This window comes from Crotalus tigris, unplaced genomic scaffold (assembly GCF_016545835.1).
Source record: "Crotalus tigris isolate CLP2741 ecotype Arizona unplaced genomic scaffold, ASM1654583v1 scf7180000018371.15429387391:27106975, whole genome shotgun sequence".
In the NCBI taxonomy this organism is placed as follows: Eukaryota; Metazoa; Chordata; class Lepidosauria; order Squamata; family Viperidae; genus Crotalus; species Crotalus tigris.
This window is the reverse complement of record NW_024096970.1, coordinates 9,982,080-10,001,267: the sequence shown is the minus strand read 5'-3', so window position 1 is coordinate 10,001,267 and position 19,188 is coordinate 9,982,080. Positions and strand designations below refer to the sequence as shown.

Sequence of the window (19,188 nt, the reverse complement as noted above, 5' to 3'; positions counted from 1 at the left end):
ATTGTCAAAGAAAAGAAATACATAGAAAGTACCTTTTAAAAAGGTGACACAATAGAACAGAGCTTTTCAACCTTTTCACCCATTGTACCACTTTTAGAATATGGCAATATCCGAATACCACAAGTCTCCTAGCAAGGTGTCAAAAACCTGATGACCACAAAAAAAAAGGAAAAAAGTGATAAAGTACAGGTAGTCCTTGACTTGCAACAGTTCGCTTAGTGACTGTTCAAAGTTACAAGCCACAGCTGAGCAAGATGCCTGCCCACCTGGTGGCGCTCTTTCTCCTGTCCGAGGTTTTCATTGTTGTGAGCATTTCTGTTGGCAAGGGGGGGGGTGTTTGGTTTTTATTTCCCCTGTCTGCTGGGTGGTTACAGCAGGTTTTGGTCACTTCATATGACCCTGGGACACTGTGGCCGTCATAAATATGAATCAGTTGCCAAGCATCTGAATGTAAATCACAAGACCCTAGAGATGCTGCAACATTCCAGCTGATCCTGGTGCTTCTTCTGGGCTCAGCAGAAGTGCCAGGATCAGCACCGAGCTCCAGCTGGAGCCTGGCGCTGATCCTGGGGCTTCCGCTGAGCCCTGACACCCCCAAAGAAGTGCTGATTCTGGGGCTTCCACTGAGCCCTGACAGCCCTGCAGCTCCAGCCATCTCTCGCTCAGGCTTGTGTGGTGCTGCCACCAGTTCAGCTCATTACCCTCCCCCGCTACCACTTTTCTAGCATGGTTGCGTACCACCTGCCAGGTGCCAATGTACCACAGGTGGTACCCGTACCACTGGTTGAAAAGCCCTGCAATAGAATAAAAAAGAAATATATAATTTTAAAATACAATTCTTATACTTATTTAATGTGATTATTCAAATACATCTGTATTTCTAATGCATTCATATAATTATCATGCTTATTTTATGTGCTGCATTTTATATAAATAAGCCCTATATTTCATTACATTTCTCCATAGAAAGTCTATGTCAATAGGCGATCTGCTGATAACTGGCAAGTGCAATTAGATATTCAATCCATTAAGTGAAAGGAGCCGAACATCTACTTTTCCAATACTGCAATGTCTATCATTTAGCCATAGTAAGGGCATGGAGAATCCAAATATCCAATTATCAAATTCCAAGTGCTACATATGTAGTTCAACAGAATATTTTTGTCTGAAAATTAATGTCATCACTACTTTCTCCCAAAATTTAGTAAGCTTAGAACATTGTAAAAATGTGTTTTATTGTCACAAATTTAAGACATTTAAAATTAAAAACAAGCTTTTACATTGTATTTGACTATCTTAAGTTTGTAAGAATAAATGCCATTGTTAGAAGAAGAAAATAGAAAAGATGCAATGTTTGAGATTAGTCTCACAGACTGAAAAGTTTCTCTGCACAAAAGCTTCTGGTGCAAAGTCTTTTGTCAGTCCCATGGGGAGAAAATCTAATGTCATTTTTAAAAATCGTAATGACCCAGTTCTCACTTATGTCTTTTAGAGTAAATCATCTGGTGAAATGAAAATAAAGAAAGAAAAGGAAAATGGCTTCTCCAGGTAGGCAAGTGATGACTTTGCACGAACATGCTTTCTGAATTTTTGTTCTTGTCTGAAAAGAATGAAATAAGTTTCAATAAGTAGTCCTGGTCTGTATTATCTGCAAATTAGCACAGTGTTTCTTTCACATCAGGTAACATGCACATCCCTACTAGTATGCTAAATTAGATCTATCCTATTATATCCTGAATCAGGGCATGAGAAAGCTGAAAGATGGCAGAGAGCCAATAAAAGGACTTGTTCTAAAAAACCTAAAATATTGAAATGGTGTATCAGATTACTTGAACTCTGTGAAACAGGGTGAGCTCCCATTACTTGCCTCAGCTCCTGCCCACCTAACAGTTTGAAAGCATGCAAGTGGATTAATACGTACTGTTTTGGTAGGAAGGTAACAGCCTTCTGTGAACCTTTGGTGTATAGCCATGCTGGCCACATGACCATGGAAATTGTCTTCGGACAACACCGACTCCCTCAGCCAAGAAACAGAGATGAGCACCGTGCCCTAGATATAACTGACGGGAAAACTTTTTGCTTATGCTCAGAGGCTTATGTTTTATTGTTGAGGAGTTTTATTCTCTTGCTCTTTGTCATGAAATTCTTGCAGGAATTTGTTTCTATTTTAACACTGAATATTGCAAGTACTTCATTCCAGAGTAGATAAGAATGCAATGATAATGAGTGAATTCTTGATGTTTTAACTGATTTTTTTTTAATAAATATGTATATTCCTTCATCATATAGTCCACTACGTATAAAGGAAGAAATAGATGATGATGGCTATTATAAAGAAGATTACAAGAGACCCCGAGAGGATGATGAGTGAGTGTTAAATTCAGTTGTCTTTCCAGTTCTGAGCCTTCATCACTGAGTTGATTAGCTATATCTCTTTTGATAAGATCAGAACACAAATTTATATCTGGTGTATAGAATCTACAATTCAGAGTACATCAGAATGTTTTCCAGTTGATGGCATGATTATATTATTTTGCAGAGGTTCTCTAGAATAAAGTTGATCAATATAAGGGGCAGTAGGCTGAATCAAGCACTAAAGCATTAAATGTATGCTGTTTCACAGATGTAGCATAGATAGATAATTCATATTTATTGTCAGATGCTGGGATAATTTCTATAGTCTTGGAAAAGGCTTCTAAAGCAACCAATTATTAAACCAACAGTTTAATGACAACCTTATTTTAAGAATGTTTACTTCTCAGAGTTGTTTGCTGAGATGGACAGCCATACAAATTGAAGGAAGATAGATGGATGATTGGACGGACAGACAGACAAAAAAGTAACCTTTTGAAATGGAGGCAGGGTAATTTTTTCAAGCACTAATATTCAAATAGAACTGATGGGGCTAAAAAGAAATGAATTATTTGCAATTATTTTGCAATTTCAGTATTGACTACAAACCTAAGAAGATTAAAACCGAAGATGTAAAAAAATCAAAAAAACGAAAACAGGAAGATGAAGAGGTATTTTTTACATTTTATTTTATCTTATGGACTGCCAACAATTTATGACAGTGGATCAGTATTGATCCTGACATAGCTTTAAATGTTGTCCAATATATATAGTAAGAATCCTACTCTATTTCCTCGAAAATAAGACCCGGTCTTATTATAAACTGTTTTTGTCTCCAAAAGAGGCAGTAGATCTTATTTTCGGGGGATGTCTTATTTTTTTTCCCAACACCTGCTTTCGCGGCTGCGGCACCAACAACCCCATCCAACAGGAGCCTGTGTGGCTGCCTGCTCACTTTTGCAGCCGCTGACGACAGGAGGCCATGCGGCGCACCATGCCATGCCACTGCCATCAGGCGAGGCAGGTAGGGGAGGGGGGTGGAGGTGCATCACAGGCACCCAAACACTTTTCGCCCAGAGACTGCAATTCACTGTCTCCAAGCGCCCCATTTGCAAGCCGACAGAACTTCCAGTCTCCATCATTTCACTCAGTTTCCAAAAGCCACATAGGCATCCCAACACTTTTTGCCCAGAGAGAGACTGGAAGCTTTGTCTGCTTGCAAATGGGGTGCTTGGAGACGGAGCAAATCGCTTGGTTTCTAAACATGCCATTCGCAAGCAGACGAAGCTTCCAGTCTCCCTCTGGGCGAAAAGGGCACATTCAGATTGCCTGTCTCCCCCCCGCCCCTACACACATACACCTCTGTCTCTGCGCTTGGAACTTACCTGTGCTGCGCTAGACACCATCGGCCCCTGCACACTCGCTGCCACTTGTGCTGGCCACACCTCCCGGACTTATTTTTAGGGTAGGGCATATATTAGGCCCACCCCCAAAAATCAGGCTAGGGCTTATTTTCGGTGTGGGTCTTATTTTGGGGGAAACACAGTACCTTTAGCCTGAACTATGGAGGTAATTAAACAAATTTGTAGATGTTGCAATATGAATATAGCATATTTACTTGAAAATATACTTTCTCTTTTGTTTATACATGTAGCATTATATAAGGTTTAAAAGAAAATCAAATTTTAAATTGAGCAGTGTTGATAATGTTGCTCAGACCTATTATATCTCACTTAAAAATAGTTATTCATAATAACCTTGATATATTAACTTTGATAAAACGTTCTTGTAGCCCCAGTGTATAAAGCCACTAAAATACTTGTATGTTAAACCTCCTTTTCTATTAAGAATATTTCAAATGGATCTCATTTTACGCTAAATTTTAAAATATAAAAGAATCTTGTGTTACCATGGTACGTTTTCATTTATCTGTTTTTAGGAGAGCAAACCGAAGAAAATAAAGAGCAAAGATAAGAAGCCCCCAGGAGATATGAAAAAGAAAAAAACAAAAAAAGAAGAGGAACAAAAATGGAAATGGTAACACCTACATACATTTGTGTGTGTGTGTGTGTGTGTGTGTGTGTGTGTGTGTGTGTGTGTGTATATATATATATATATATATATATATATGTAGGTCTTTGGTTGTTCGGGTTTTCTCCCACGTAAAATTGGAAGTGTCTTGGCGACGTTTCGACGAAGTCCCAATTCGGGGGTCATCTCAGGCTGGTGCTTTCAGCTTCGTTCCTTCGAGCAGTCACGAAGCTGAAAGCACTAAAGAAAAGCCCTGAAGATGACGAATGGACTCGTTCAACGTCGCCAAGACACTTCCAATTTTACGCGGGAGAAAACCCGAACAACCAAAGACCTACATACAAACACCCGCGAAAACCTCAGAAAACATATCTATATATATATATATATATATATATATATATATATATATATATATATATATATATATATATATATATGTCCATTGTGTAATTTTCTTTCTTTCATGTTAAGCAATATTATACATAGCATAGAAAAGAAGTAGGAAATAATAAACCAATAAAATAAACAGTAGGAGACTAGAAAAAGGAAAGGAAATATAGCTAACTTTCTTTTATACCATCACCATTCACCTTACGTTTCTATCCTGGCAACCCATGTTTGTTTTAAAGAACATTGTTAAAGTCCAGTTTGTCTGCACTCAGGTTACTCCTAGGTATCTTTACTTTACTCATAAGATGCAATGTACTACCTAGCTAGTCCCCTCGCCCTGCCTAATCTTCTCACTTGAGATGGGTGGCAAAAAATTTAATAAATTAAAAGATCTGTCTTTTCACTAGTATTTGCTTATTGTATCATTTCTCAATCAATTTATCTTTAGTAAAAATTTCATCAGGATACACACAGTTTTCACAATTCATGCATAATTTGCAGTAATTCATTCTATTTTCCCTGTCAATGACAACCAGTTTGCTCTTTGAGATATTTTCATATTTTTCATACTGAGGTATATATAACCTATCATACTTGATCCCCAAAGATGGTTGTTGTTTTTTTTAAAAAAAGCATAATTATCTTTCTGAAAAACTCCTTTTTAGAGAAACTGATATACTATCCTTAATATGATACAAATAAAAAAAAATTCACTGGTTCACAAGGGATCATTGAGTGCTGCATCTTATCTGATAAGTCCTAAGAATACATGACAAAATTTTAGTAGAAATAGGGTTAAAGAAATAAATGGCAGATTCTTGGAAATAAAAAAAAAAGTACAAGGACAGAAGGAAAAAAAGAGGAATCCTGCTGAAATCTAAAGGACCTTACCACCAGAATTAAGGCCACAAATGCTTCTTTTGCAAATAAATTTGTCAGTGGAGTAACAACAAAAGGAGGCATGGCATAGTCAAACCCATCTTGCAGCCAATAAGAAAGAAAAGAGCCTGGAGTTGATTTTAAAAATGCCCACAGAAGATAACCTATAGTTATTTCTCAAGCTATAAGCTCAGTAATACTAGAAAAGGGGATAGATTAGAAATTTTTTTTGCATGGCACAGCAAAGAAAGAATTTGCTAGTCAGAAGAAGCAAAAAGACATAGAGAAGAACAGAAATAATGGTTTGTAGACCAGAAGAGAGAGAGGAGCACAGGAAGAAGTTACAGAAATTGGTCCAACCTATAATCCCAGTTGATAGAAGGGGAAAGTATTGGTGCTTTTTATGTGATGTTGTGAGAGTGGCAATTTTATGCAAGTGATTTTATTCTTACTGTAAAAGGCTCAACAGCTTACTCTAATCATTTCAGGTAGAGAATACAAAAAAGTAACTCTTTACCAGTATAAAGTAACCAAATAAATACGCCATCAGATATACAGGGAACTTTCTCAGGAACATGGGAGAGAATTATTGGCCAGGTGGCTGAGCTAGGATTCAAGTGGCTATAGCCTGATTAAAAAAAAAAATGGTGTCCTTGTCCTAATATGTACAGTGAGTTTTTGGGGTCAAGAGCAATATCTTGATAACTCACAACATCATCATTTTCTCCCTCCCTGTCTCTTTCTCTGTCTTTTGAAGGTGCAAAGCTATTCCGCCTCCCTTTCACCCTCTTTCTTCCTTTCATCTGATTTGTTTTTCGTCTTTAAGGCTATGAACTTATTAATGGCCTTCTCTAAGGAGCCTGTTATTAGTCTCAGTGCTATTTACGAAATTTGGAGAACTAGAAGCTCTCTCGGTGAGAGGAAATCAGTGTGTCATTCCCCATTATTTTATGAAATCCCTTTATTGCATTTTTGAACTCAAAATTTTAGCCTTTAAAATAACACAACCAACCCCACCCCTAACTATAACAGAACTATTTAGAAACTAAGCATGAGTTGGTTAAGAATGCTTCTGATTAAATAAACTATATTTGCATATCACCCTTTTTATATACTGAATACTTTGATGTATATTTTTTCTTTTTCATTTTTATTTTCTATTACAAAATAACTTTTGTTATTGTTTCAGCTAACCAGCTTTGTGTTTAGAAATAAAATTCCCCAATGAGAATATCAAATGATAAACAAGTGATAACTTTTAAGAAATTATTTAAGCATACTTTAGAATATAAAACTATTGGTTTAATTTTCAGTGCAAATTTTTTATTATTATTTAAATAAGAGTAACTCAAGAATATATTGGCATTATATTCATTCCTTGTTTTCACATATCTTGTAGTTCTTCACTTCACACTCACAACACACTGTTGTGTAACTTGGTGAACTTTAAAGATATGCTTCCATTTTCAGTTCTGGGAGCTAGATTGTGTTTAGCTTCCAGAGCTGTGGTGGCGCAGTGATTAGAATGTAGTACTGCAGGCTACTTCTGCTGACTGCCAGCAGTTTGATTCTCAAGGACTCAAGGTTGACTCGGCCTTTCATCCTTCTGAGGTCGATAAAATGAGGACCCAGATTGTTGAGGCCAATGTGTTGAGTCTGTAAACAGCTTAGAGAGGGATATAAAGCACTGTGATGCTGTTTAAAAGTCTAAGTGCTATTGCTATTGCTAGTATTGGTATGTCTAGAATGTTATTGTTTGACTATAAAGAGGGAAGGAAGCATAAAGAACTGATCAATCACAATTGTTGTGGTTCTGTCTTAAACGGAACAGACCCCTGGTTCATTACTGTGGACTAATAAGGAAAGCAGTCTTTGTTGCCTTGTTTATTGTCCATTCCATTTTATTGCTGTTTTTTGAGATGCAGTCTTATGCATATGTTTTGTACTGGTTGTTTTTGCTTCTGTCTTAAGCTAATATATAGCCATTGTGTTTAATAGTTGCTTGGAATATATACATTTATGGATGAGAAATAATCTAAGCGGTATCTCTTTGTTTACCTTTCAAAAGCTGTGGTATTTTTCTTAAGTTTTGTGACCATTATCTTATCCTGTATCATAACTGCTATCCTATACTGGCCAACCTTTACTGAAATGCTCAAGCAGTAATTATCTTCCTAGTTACATCAACACACTTTGGGCTATTTCACATAATATGCTTTTTGCAAGCAAAATGCTCAGTGCCTCTAAAATATGTCACCAAATTCCAATGGCAAACCACTGAGAAATGACAGGATATTTTCTACCTTTTTTGTGAGGAGGGAAGAGAGATGGGAAGACAAGAGGGTAAAAAAATTCTTTCTAGCATCACATCCAATGAAAAATTAACCTCTCACCAAGTCAAAAACACCCGAGACTTTCTATTCCCACCTACTTCACTGATGTCAATAGTGCTGCTTGCTCCAACAGCTCCAGATAAAAGAATTTTAAAGAAATGCATCTCCTGGCTTGCACATCATGATCTCTGCCGAAAATACAGACCTTTACATACTATTTATTTCAGTGGGCCAAAAACAAACAAAAAAAATAAAACCACCAACCCAAAATGTATTTCTCTGCTTCATGTTTTGCATAACAGATTGTTATTATTAACATTTTAAATGATCTTTGGAATCTGTTTCTGTAATAAACCACGAGACAAGAGACATCTGAATATACACTTGTGCAACATTAGAGCTTCCTATAGCCTAGGTCAGCATGGCTGGTTCAGGAATTCTGGATATTGAAATCCACAAGTCATAAAAGAGCCAAGGTTCCCTACCCCTGGCCTAGGTGAAGGCATTCACATATATAAGATATTCTGAAATTATACTGGGGTCCCGTTGAATAGATGCTGGTTCTAGATAAATTGTTTATTAATAGAACTCTGATAAGGCCCATTTTTAAAAATTAGTGCATTACTTTTATACAACCTGTTCTAATGTGATCCAAAAATTGATTCTCAGTTTCATTCTTGGCATATAAACTCAGAAACTTGGTTTTGGTGTTGAAATTCCTTGGTCAGGCATTTCAAAGCATGTAACTGTTTACACACACACACAAACACACGTACATTATTTTATATACTTTTCAAAAATGGTAATTTATAGTCATTTTCAGTTTCATTGGATGATATTTTAACTTCGCATTTTAATACAGAAATATATTAAATTTATATTAATATGGATTTTATGAATTATATGTTACTAATAGGTTTATAAGTTTTAAGTACTATTTTATATAACTTAGTACTCTATTAGCAAGAATGAATTCAGCTTTGTTCTGTTATCCTCATTTACCTGTTTTGTACCTTTGTATAGTAGAGAGCATTGATTTATTGCCTATTATTTTTGAAGTTCTTTATTTTAGAGAATACCCTGACTATAAGTAATTCTAACATTTGTACAGAAAAAAAGTTAATGATGTGACATAAAAGGAAGTCCAGAAATTAAATGAAAAGCATTAACATTATTAATATTAATAAATATAGAGATGTTTTTAGGCGCATCAGAACAATGAAATACTCTTTGATTGACTAATTTAGACATTCAGATAGAATGCTGTGATACTGCTTTGTAGATTCTGGATTTATGTGCAGTAGCTGAATGGATGCTAGCCTTATTTCACCTCTTCCTCTGTTTTAAAGGTGGGAAGAAGAACGTTATCCTGAAGGTATTAAATGGAAATTCTTGGAGCACAAAGGTCCTGTGTTTGCTCCGCCATACGAACCGATGCCTGAAAATGTCAAATTCTACTATGATGGTAAGTTATAAAACTGGCGTTTTATAGAAGAGCAGAATTAATATCTGTTTACAGCATCCTAAAGACTGGATAAGCTATGAGTTTTCAGAAATGGTAATAGTTTTGCTGGTCGGTAAAATGAAGACCCAGGTTGTTGGGGGCAATATGCAAAATAATGCTTCTGCATTGTAAACTGCCCAAAGAGTGCTGTAAAGCAGGGCTTTTCAATCGGTGGTATGCATACCACTGGTGGGGCATTGGCAACTAGCAGGTGGTGCCAGCCCAGCCAAGAGTAGTGGGGGAGGGAATGAGCCAAAGAGTCAGAAGAGAAAGGGCTTTTGTCAGAGAAGTGAGAGAGAAAGAGGGGAAAGGCTTTTGGAGGGACGTGCATGTGAGAATGGGGAGGATTTTGGAGAGGCATATGCATGAGAATGGGAAAGATTTTGGAGGGATGTGTGCATGAGAATGCGAAGAATTTTGGAGGGAGTGTGCTTGAGAAAAAGAAAAGGCTTTTTGTGAGAGAAGCTGTGAGGAGAAAGGGAGAAGAGAAGGAAGGAGATGCGAATGAGAAAGAGGGAGGGAAGGAGCCTAACCCCCAGATCCCCGACCTGAGTGACATAGAGCTGGCCACACAGCCCCCCCCCCCCGACAGCAACCACAATGCTGATATGGCCCTCAATGAAATCAAGTTTAAAACTCCTAACATAAGAGTATAAGGAGGGGGGGGGAGGAGAGGATATAAAAGGAGGGGGAGAGGGGAGAGGATATAAAAGGAGAAGGGGTGAGAAATTTGTTAAATGAGATTTGCCCCATTTTACAACTTTTCTTGCCACATTTGTTAAATGAATCACTGCAGTTGTTAAATTAGTAACATGGTTGTTAAGTGAATCTGATTTCCCCATTGACTTTGTTTGTCAGAAGGTTGCAAAAGGGGAATCACATGACCCCGGGACACTGCAACCATCATAAATATGAATCAGTTGCCAAGCATGAAAATGTAAATCACATGACCCTGGGGATGCTGCAATGGTCATAAATGTGAAAAATGGTCATAAGTCACTTTTTCAGTGCCATTGTAACTTTAAACAGTCACTAAGTGAACTGTTGTAAGTTGAGGACTACCTGTACTTTATCACTTTCTCCAGCATGATGGATGGAGAATCCACCAATTTTTGGTCATCAAGGTTTTGACACCTTGCTAGGCGATGGGTGGTACTCAAATATTGCCATATCCTAAAAGTGGTACAATCGGTGAAAAGGTTGAAAAGCCCTGCTGTAAAGCACTATAAGGCAGTATATAAGCCTAAATGCTATTGCTATTGTTAATTTATATATCACGTTATTGTGGGTAGAGAGGAAAGAAGTAGTCAAATGTCTTTTGCTTTTTCTGTATTTTCCATTTACTTCATCAAATCCTTTTTATTGTAGCTTCTAACATACATTGCTACTACATCAGCATTTTAGTAATTCTTTTAGCTGTTTTTAATCATTACTTTCTGTTATGGCTACATTACAGTGTATAGTATGCTCTTGTTGCACTATAAAGCTCCCAGTTCCAATCACATTGGAGGTGATTGTTGAATTAAGAGGTAATCCCACCTCTTCCCCCTCCCCCATACAACCTTCCTCCTTCCCCATCTTCTAACTCTATTTTACTTTGATTTCTATTTTTATTCTTTTAAATATATTTTATCTGTTAGGATTTTAATGTTTTAATGCTGGAAGCCGCCCTGAGTTGTTTGCTATGAGATGGGTGACAAATAAATCCAATAAATAAATATTTTATTAACTATTAAAGTGCAAGGTTTTTTTTCAAATTATACTTGGTTTAATCTATAGGTGACATTTAGACTGATAAAAAGATATCACCAAGATGGTTATTTTTAATAAGTTATCATTTGATTTGAAGAATTGTCATTCAGTTGCTGTCTCTTTATATGCTTAAAAGGAGTTTTAAAGTGTGGGTTGTGCTTTCTGCATGTAGGCCCTAGCAAACATGAATTTCTAGAGCCATGACAGATATACTAGTATAGTATGTTTATCAAAGCCTTTTCCAGATGATTGTTCAGTAACATAGACTGCCCGTTTGTGTGCTCGTTCTGCTTCTGCAAGTGGGATATAGATGAAGCTGCTAAATAAATTAATTTATTAAAAAGGGAAACTTGTATTGGAGTTCCTTAGACTCCATAGGCATTCTATGTTAACTGAGAGGGAGTAAGTTGCCTTTTTGGAAGTATTTACATGGTCAGACCTTGTATGAGGTATATGAACAATATCGTGGTCTTCTAGATGAATCTCTATGAATATGCTGAATCCAGGAGGGCGTTGTTTGCCCAATACACTAACTACTCCCTTCTTTTTCCCCCTCAATATTTGAGAATTTAGGGTCTATAAATCCTTTCTCCTTCAATTGCTGAAGGGGAATCTGAAAATTGCAACTGCTTCATTGGCAAGGTTTTGTATTACCTGTGTCCGGTTGTAGTTCATGGACAAAGCTTTTGACCTGTTCTTAATCTATATGCACATTCAATATTGTTATCAGAGGTGAAAGCTGGATACAGTGTTCTTATACACGCAGAAATGTTTTTCCAACCAAAGATCAAATTAAATTATAGGAAAATGGATGTGTTTTAATGATTGTAATTTTGTTTGTTATTTTTGAGATATTAAATAATATTTTTAAACTTTAAATTAACATTGTTCTCCTAGGTCTGAAGGCAGGGTAATTACGGAGCTCTGGTTTAGTTTGATTTGGCGTTTGTTTTTCTAGTCAGTTATTTTCTTTTAGTTGTTTAGGAATTGGATGGTCTAAATAAAATACTGAATAGAGGTTGATGGACGGATAAATAAGATTATTGAATGACAAGAAAGTAGTACTTGAATTTGCAAGTGTGTCATAGTTTTATCACAGTCCAATTCTGCCTTTATGTTAAAGTTCTGCCTTTACCACAGATTTTTATTGTACTGCGTCATTTGCTTCTGGCCTTGCAGGATTCTTAGGAGAGATGGAAGGAGATACTTTTAGTCCTGTTACTTTATTTCTTCTTAAATGTTTATATTTAGACTTCTGGGAAAATAAATAAAACAGAGCTGGCATTTTCCTTATATTCCATACACTGATATCTGTGTGCTTATAACATAGCCAGAAAGGATGGACACTTGCTTTTTAAATACTAAGACTCCTCCTTTTTTCCTGACTGTATTTATGTATATTTGGAAAAAAAAAACATACCATCACTTTTTGTCCTTCAGAGTTCAGTATTTATAATAGAGAGCAACATGTGTGCTGCTATGTTACCAAATCTTCTTTGAATTCATTTGAAAAATACCTTAGGTTGTGGGACATTTTGATCAAACGTGTGAAAACTCTCAGCTGCTTCCCCTAGTATGACTAATGTTCTTAAAACAGGAAATTCTTCCTTCCTCCTGCCAAACATACCCAAAAGGATGTAATGTTTGCTTTTTCCCTGTGTCTTAATTACACAAGTAGAAGTACTATACTTGTCACTGGATTTCTCAAGAATCACATATTTTAAAATGACCTAAAGTATTTGTTTTGCTTTGCTGTGCTGTGGAATGCTGACAAATTATGCAGCCTGAGTGTGTGTTAGGCATATTGGGTAGGAAAAAGAGACATCAGATGTACTATGTATTAGTGCAACAATTGCTTACTTTTATCTGTGGAAGAAGCTGCCTTTCCACATATCTGTGATTTCATGTTGAGCTTCTATTATATTCTTGAATGAAGGGAAAATGGGTCAGTAACAAATTGCTGAAATGTGAAGAAGATAGCCCTTCTAAATTCCCCAGTCCATCGCTGGGGAATTTAGAAATACCAATATTCTTCTATTTGTCACAACCTTGGTCCAGTGTGATGCTCTAAAGTAGTTATGGATCTGCAGCCCATTTCTTACTCCACGTTTTTTCTGGAATAAAAGCATTCTGGTAATCCAGAATAGTAAAAGTCAAATTTTCTTATGTTTTGAATTGTTATCTTTCATTATTTATTTTTTTAATTATTACATTTATATGACACCCATCTCACTATCCAGAGTGACTGGGCTGCTTACAATGCTTACAATTATAATAAATATAAAAAGATCAAAATTAACAAGAATTAGAAAAAAAACTAAGAACCAAGAGCACAAGTGGTATCAAGCAGTTAAGAGTGGAGGTGGGAAGTTTGCACTTTCAGCCTTGCAAGATTCTGTTAATGTAGCCTTACAATAAAGTAGAATTAATTCATCTATTTGTGTCTCTTGTCTGGTTTACCTAGGAGAGCTGACATCAGTCTTGCAGATCTGAAAATACAAACTTCCCACTGCCACTTTTAATTGCTTGATTTGTTACGGGGTCCCTCCTAAATTTCTTTCTCTGACTCAACCCACTGGGTTGACTCTCTTACCTGATTGTTTCCTAGGCAGCATCTCTTCTCCTCTTCCCCAAGGTCATTCACACTTTCCATTACAGTTATCTTCTCAACAGCCCCTCTTTAAAAAAAAAAGTGGGGGGGGGGGGTTGAAGATCAATAATTATCTAGTTCAGCTTGGTCAAGGGACGGCTTCTCTTTCATGGCCAGTAGAATCAACCCCGTTTCCAAGAATGCATTAACTACTACTTTCAACATCTCCAGTGCCACTTGCTGGCTTTCACCTGGCCAGTGGGGCAGTGATGCATCTAATCTCCCAAAGAATTCTGTACACTTCAAATCAATCCCAGATCACCTCACAAGATGTTTTTTCTGCTTCTCAGCTGGATTTGTCTATCTAGTGGCCCATTCTGAGGTCACACCGTCCATTATAGAATTGGGAATAAAACTCAAGACATTTGTCATTTTCCTTTGAAACAAAATAGCTTGTTTGTAGGGTTGTTATTCTGGCTTGCACTGTATATCTGCTGCTAAGTGTGTCTCTGGATCTTTTCCAAGAGTAGCTGGAAGGTTGAATATCTGTAGAATGTTGTTATTTCATGCATAGTTTTCTTTGTTCAGGTAAAGTCATGAAACTCAGTCCTAAAGCAGAAGAGGTTGCAACTTTCTTTGCAAAAATGCTTGATCATGAGTATACTACAAAGGATATCTTCAGGAAAAACTTCTTTAAAGACTGGAGAAAGGTATGGAAAATAGTTTGTGGTGGGCTTCTTCACCTTTTAAAAATATGAACATTTACATAATCTCTGTCTTGGTAGATGAAAACTTCTCTCTAATGCAGGGGTCCCCAACCCCTTTGCTGCAGTCCTTGAACCGTTTGGAACCAGGCCATGGAAGTGGTGGGCGAGTATGCGCACATGCATATACGCACTTCTGCGAGCAGTGGGCATGTGCACGTACTCCATTCATGCAGAACCATCTCCTTCCCCCCCCCCCCAGTCCACAAAGCCGGAAAGGTTGGGGAATTCTGCTCTAATAGAACCTTAAAGCATGGAATCCAGTTTCATTTATATGATTATAAAACCTAAATTTATAAAAGCTAAAACACTGCTTTCTCATGCCTTTTAGTAGTGTAGTTCAATTTAGAAGGAAGCTAGGTGCTTGTTACTAACAGCAACATTGTTTCTTGTTAGCTTTCTTAAAAAGTCTTTGCTATTAAAATTAACATGATTACTAGAAATGTCCGAAGAGATGCTGATTTTTGTACTATATGCCTACTTCTACTTTGACATTCAAGTCAAAGCCTAGCTCCTGGAGGAAAGACAGGATATAAATATAATAAACAACTATGTTCATTTATTTTATTTATCTCATTTAACTAATAATACTTTATTCTGTTTTTCTTCTTGCAGGAAATGACTCCAGAAGAAAAGGGAATTATCACCAGCCTCAGCAAATGTGACTTTGATCACATGAGTCAGTATTTCAAGGCCCAAACAGAAGCTAGAAAGCAAATGACCAAGGATGAAAAGCAGGTATCTTTATTTAGGATTAGGCTCTAAAAATGTTACCCTTGAAAAATAGAAGTCATAATTGGAATGTTCTCCAGCTACATTGCATGTTCTCAGTATATCAGATTTTACAAATATCTTTATTTGCATTATACTTAGTTCTTAGTGGGGCTGCATTACACCAGTCAGAAATCATGCACAATTTAGGGGTCCTCCTAGATTCACAGATCTTGTTTAAGAAATAGATGGTAATTATGGTCCCAAAGGATTTTGTACACATTGGTCTTGTGATTTGTTTTGGATCAGAAGACATTACATTGCTTATGCCTTACTGTAATGTGCTATACATGGAGCTGTCCTTAAAGACCACTTGGCTGGAATGTGGTAGCACAGCCATACCACAATAGGTATACTACAATATGCCTATGTTATCATTCCATGAATCACCCGGCACTCAATAGGCTTCTGGATGCACATGAATGTGCTTTTTTATAACTTACAAACCCATTCGTGTCATTGGTTCAGGTTATTTATAAGATTACCTTTCCCCAATTATTTCTGCATAGCCCATTAGATCTGGAAGGGTAGGAATGCTTTTGGACTATCTGTTAAGCAGTGCCATCTAGGAAGATCTAGAAGGTAGGCCTTCTCCTTAGCAGCATCTGCCCTTTGGAATAACATATCCCCTGAGATTCATTTGGCCCTTACCTTGTGAGCATTTTATAAATCCTTGAAGATCTAGGTGTTCCCCCAAGTATAGAGCCTGTCGATTGGATAAGCCCATCATTGTAGCTTTTTTCTGACATTATTATGGGAGTTGAGTTTAGTCTCGTGCTACTGCATTATTATGTTGATGTTTTTTGGTATTTATTTATTTTTTGTTCTGTTTATTTTTATCCAGTATTTGCTGTCCAGAATTATGATTGCAAGATAGGCATTACATAAAATGATACTTTAAAAAATGGAAGCAAAATCCTTTCATTCTCTTGCTACATGATCACAGAAAGGGAAGGATATGGCAAAGTGGAATCTGATGGGGAAAATATATCAGCCTAAACTGCTATCCTGTAACACCCATTACTTGATATCTCTGAACTAGGCCATTGTCTTACATTCCTATTTATTTCTCTTTGTTTAAAAAAATGATCTGAAATAATTGGTTCTGTATTATATACAAAAGGATGAGCAATCTTGCAGATTGATGATTGAATCATAGATTATCTTGTTAGAAATAAAATCTGGGATACTAAGGAGGATCAGTCAGATAACAACATGGGATATGGGTTTTTACCTGTAGTTTGAACACTTTTTTCAGAACCACCAATAATACACTATACACAGCACTTCTTGTTTTGAACAAGGAAGCCTGAAAACTGGGGAGAGTGAGGAAAATTTATCTTAGATGATTATAAATTTATGTTCATTTAGGTTTAGCCCTAGATTAGTATATGAGGGCACACTATGAGCTACCTATCTGAATAAACCCACTGAACTAAATGGGATTCACTTATTGGTGCATCTGTATGCAATTTCTTGAGGTAAGTGTACACACTATGGTTATAAGGCACTCAGATGATCTCACTGATAAACTTTCAAGCCCTTTCAATGATGTATAGACCAAATGGCATACATAGCTGTTTTCTTGTACTGCACTTGCACTAAGAATCCTGTGCCTGGAAATCTGCTAAACACAACAGCTAATTAATTTATTTGATCTGAATAATTGATATAGTGACTTTGGATATGTTACAATTTTTTATCTTTGTGTATATGTCCCTCTAGAAAATTAAAGAAGAGAATGAGCGGTTATTAAAAGAATATGGTTATTGTATCATGGATAACCATAAGGAAAGAATTGCCAACTTTAAGATTGAGCCTCCAGGTCTCTTCAGAGGGCGTGGTAACCATCCCAAAATGGGCATGCTGAAGCGACGAATAATGCCTGAAGACATCATCATCAATTGTAGCAAGTGAGAATGGGAGACCTTGCATATTTCTAGGAAAGAGTTCTGATTAGAGAGAACAGCAGTTAAATACAAGCTTTTCACTCAGATAGCATCTCTCTCAAGTTGGTTCTATCCATAACCTCTCCTGCAAGAGGAAGACCAGTGCATTTTATCAGATAATGCCAATTGTTCAAAATACATAAAACAATATCACGCCATTAGTATGTATGTATGTATGTATGTATGTATGTTTTTCTTTAATGTAGTGTGAAGTGTTAAAGTAACTCATATTCAGAATATGTCAACTGGAAGTAGTTACATTTACATCTTATTTTTTCTGTAGAAAATTCAGATCAGCTTATGTTGGGACACATAGGCAGTCTTTTCTAATATGCAAACTGCCTTTCTGATGCTATATACACTCTTGACAGTTTATAAAATATAAAAAATAAAAACAGCAAAATCCATACAGTTAAAATAAGCACTAAAATCAAGACAAAATTAGTATAATAGCAGGTCAAAAGAGACATAGTTTTGACTTCTTCCTAAATACTGGGGAAGTGGTAGCCAGTCATATTTTCCTAGGATAGACATTTTTCATAAGCCATGTAGATAGCAAAATCCCAAATGGGATTTTTTCATATTCAAGATACTGGCAGGGTTTGATCTGCTAGAAACTCTTTGTTTCAAGACCTAATGTAGCTAGGACCCATTGCAGAAAAACTTAACAATCATTAGTAGGTTTATGTCTGAAGAGCAGAATTTTACCCATAATTTAACAAATTTAAAGGGTGGGAGGATAGGAATGGATAGCATTGGATATGGAGCAAAACGAGAGGTATCAGGACAAAGTCATTGTGAGCCTGAATTTTCAACATTTGATTTACTGTCTTCAAAACTTTATACTGCAATGAACTATTTATCATCTGAGGGTTTTTAAAATTTACAATTCAATCTTATTGAGGCAAATAATGATGGGCAGGCAAAGAAGGACAGCATGGTCTATCTCTCTTATTTTTGATTGGCTTTTGTGCTGCCTTGGAGAAAATGAATTCCTCTGCAGTCAGAGAAGCCAGTTAGACTAATTTTGTAGAAATTGGCCATAAAGTTGTGCTAATTTACTTAAAATTGTGGCTTATTGGCAAAGTTCATATTGTTGAATAAGCTACAATGACCTGATTTACCACATTACTGGCTTTGTGCAATTTATAAGCCCAGCCTGTCAGTTTTGCTCAGAATAAATTCTCATTTATAAATCTATTCATAAATGTATAAAATTGGGATTCACATGTTCAAGCTTGTCTGATTATTAGGCATTAACGTCCACGATTACTGGATGTTAATTCATCCAGAGTTGCAAGCGGCAACCAAACAAATTGAATGAAATATTCAATAATGATATTGATAATCAGATAACATCTGCCCATCTGCTAGGTCTTTGGGAAGGACTCTATAAAAACTCCAACTGTGTGACTAATAATAATAAGCCAGTTTGGTCTAATGGTTAAGGCATCAGGCTGGAAACCAAGAGATTGTGAGTTTCAATGCCCACTTAGTGTCTATGGAGATTCTCAGTCATCCAGGTCACAGTTATCCCAAAGATGCTTTTTCACGAGGCGACTGGACTTTCTTGTTTTTCTTTGAAGATGTTTCGCTTCTCATCCAAGAAACTTTGTCACCTCTGACTGGATGGTGTGGGAATTTTCCCATTCCCCTACCATCCAGTCAGAACTGAAGAAGCCCCCTCAGGTATTAAAGCCAGCTAGGTGACTTTGGGCCAGTCACTGTCAGCCCAGCCACTTCACAGGATAGTGGTTGTGGGAATAATAGGGAGTTTTAGATATGTTTGCCCCCTTGAGTTACTGATAAAAATAATAAAAATGGGATATAAATAAAATAACATGTGAAATAGTGTATCATAATGTCTGTA

General features: G+C 36.6%; 1 protein-coding gene across 1 annotated transcript in view; it reads left to right on the top strand.

Annotated features, from left to right (window-relative positions):
• TOP1 (DNA topoisomerase I) overlaps positions 1-19,188 on the top strand; it is a 77,182-nt gene that overhangs the window by 37,221 nt on the left and 20,773 nt on the right. Inside the window, exons 5-12 of the mRNA XM_039351364.1 lie at positions 1,493-1,548; positions 2,290-2,367; positions 2,948-3,023; positions 4,292-4,389; positions 9,338-9,453; positions 14,423-14,544; positions 15,214-15,336; positions 17,095-17,282. Of these exons, the coding sequence (XP_039207298.1) occupies positions 1,493-1,548; positions 2,290-2,367; positions 2,948-3,023; positions 4,292-4,389; positions 9,338-9,453; positions 14,423-14,544; positions 15,214-15,336; positions 17,095-17,282 (857 nt within the window). The remainder of the gene's footprint in view (positions 1-1,492; positions 1,549-2,289; positions 2,368-2,947; positions 3,024-4,291; positions 4,390-9,337; positions 9,454-14,422; positions 14,545-15,213; positions 15,337-17,094; positions 17,283-19,188) is intronic.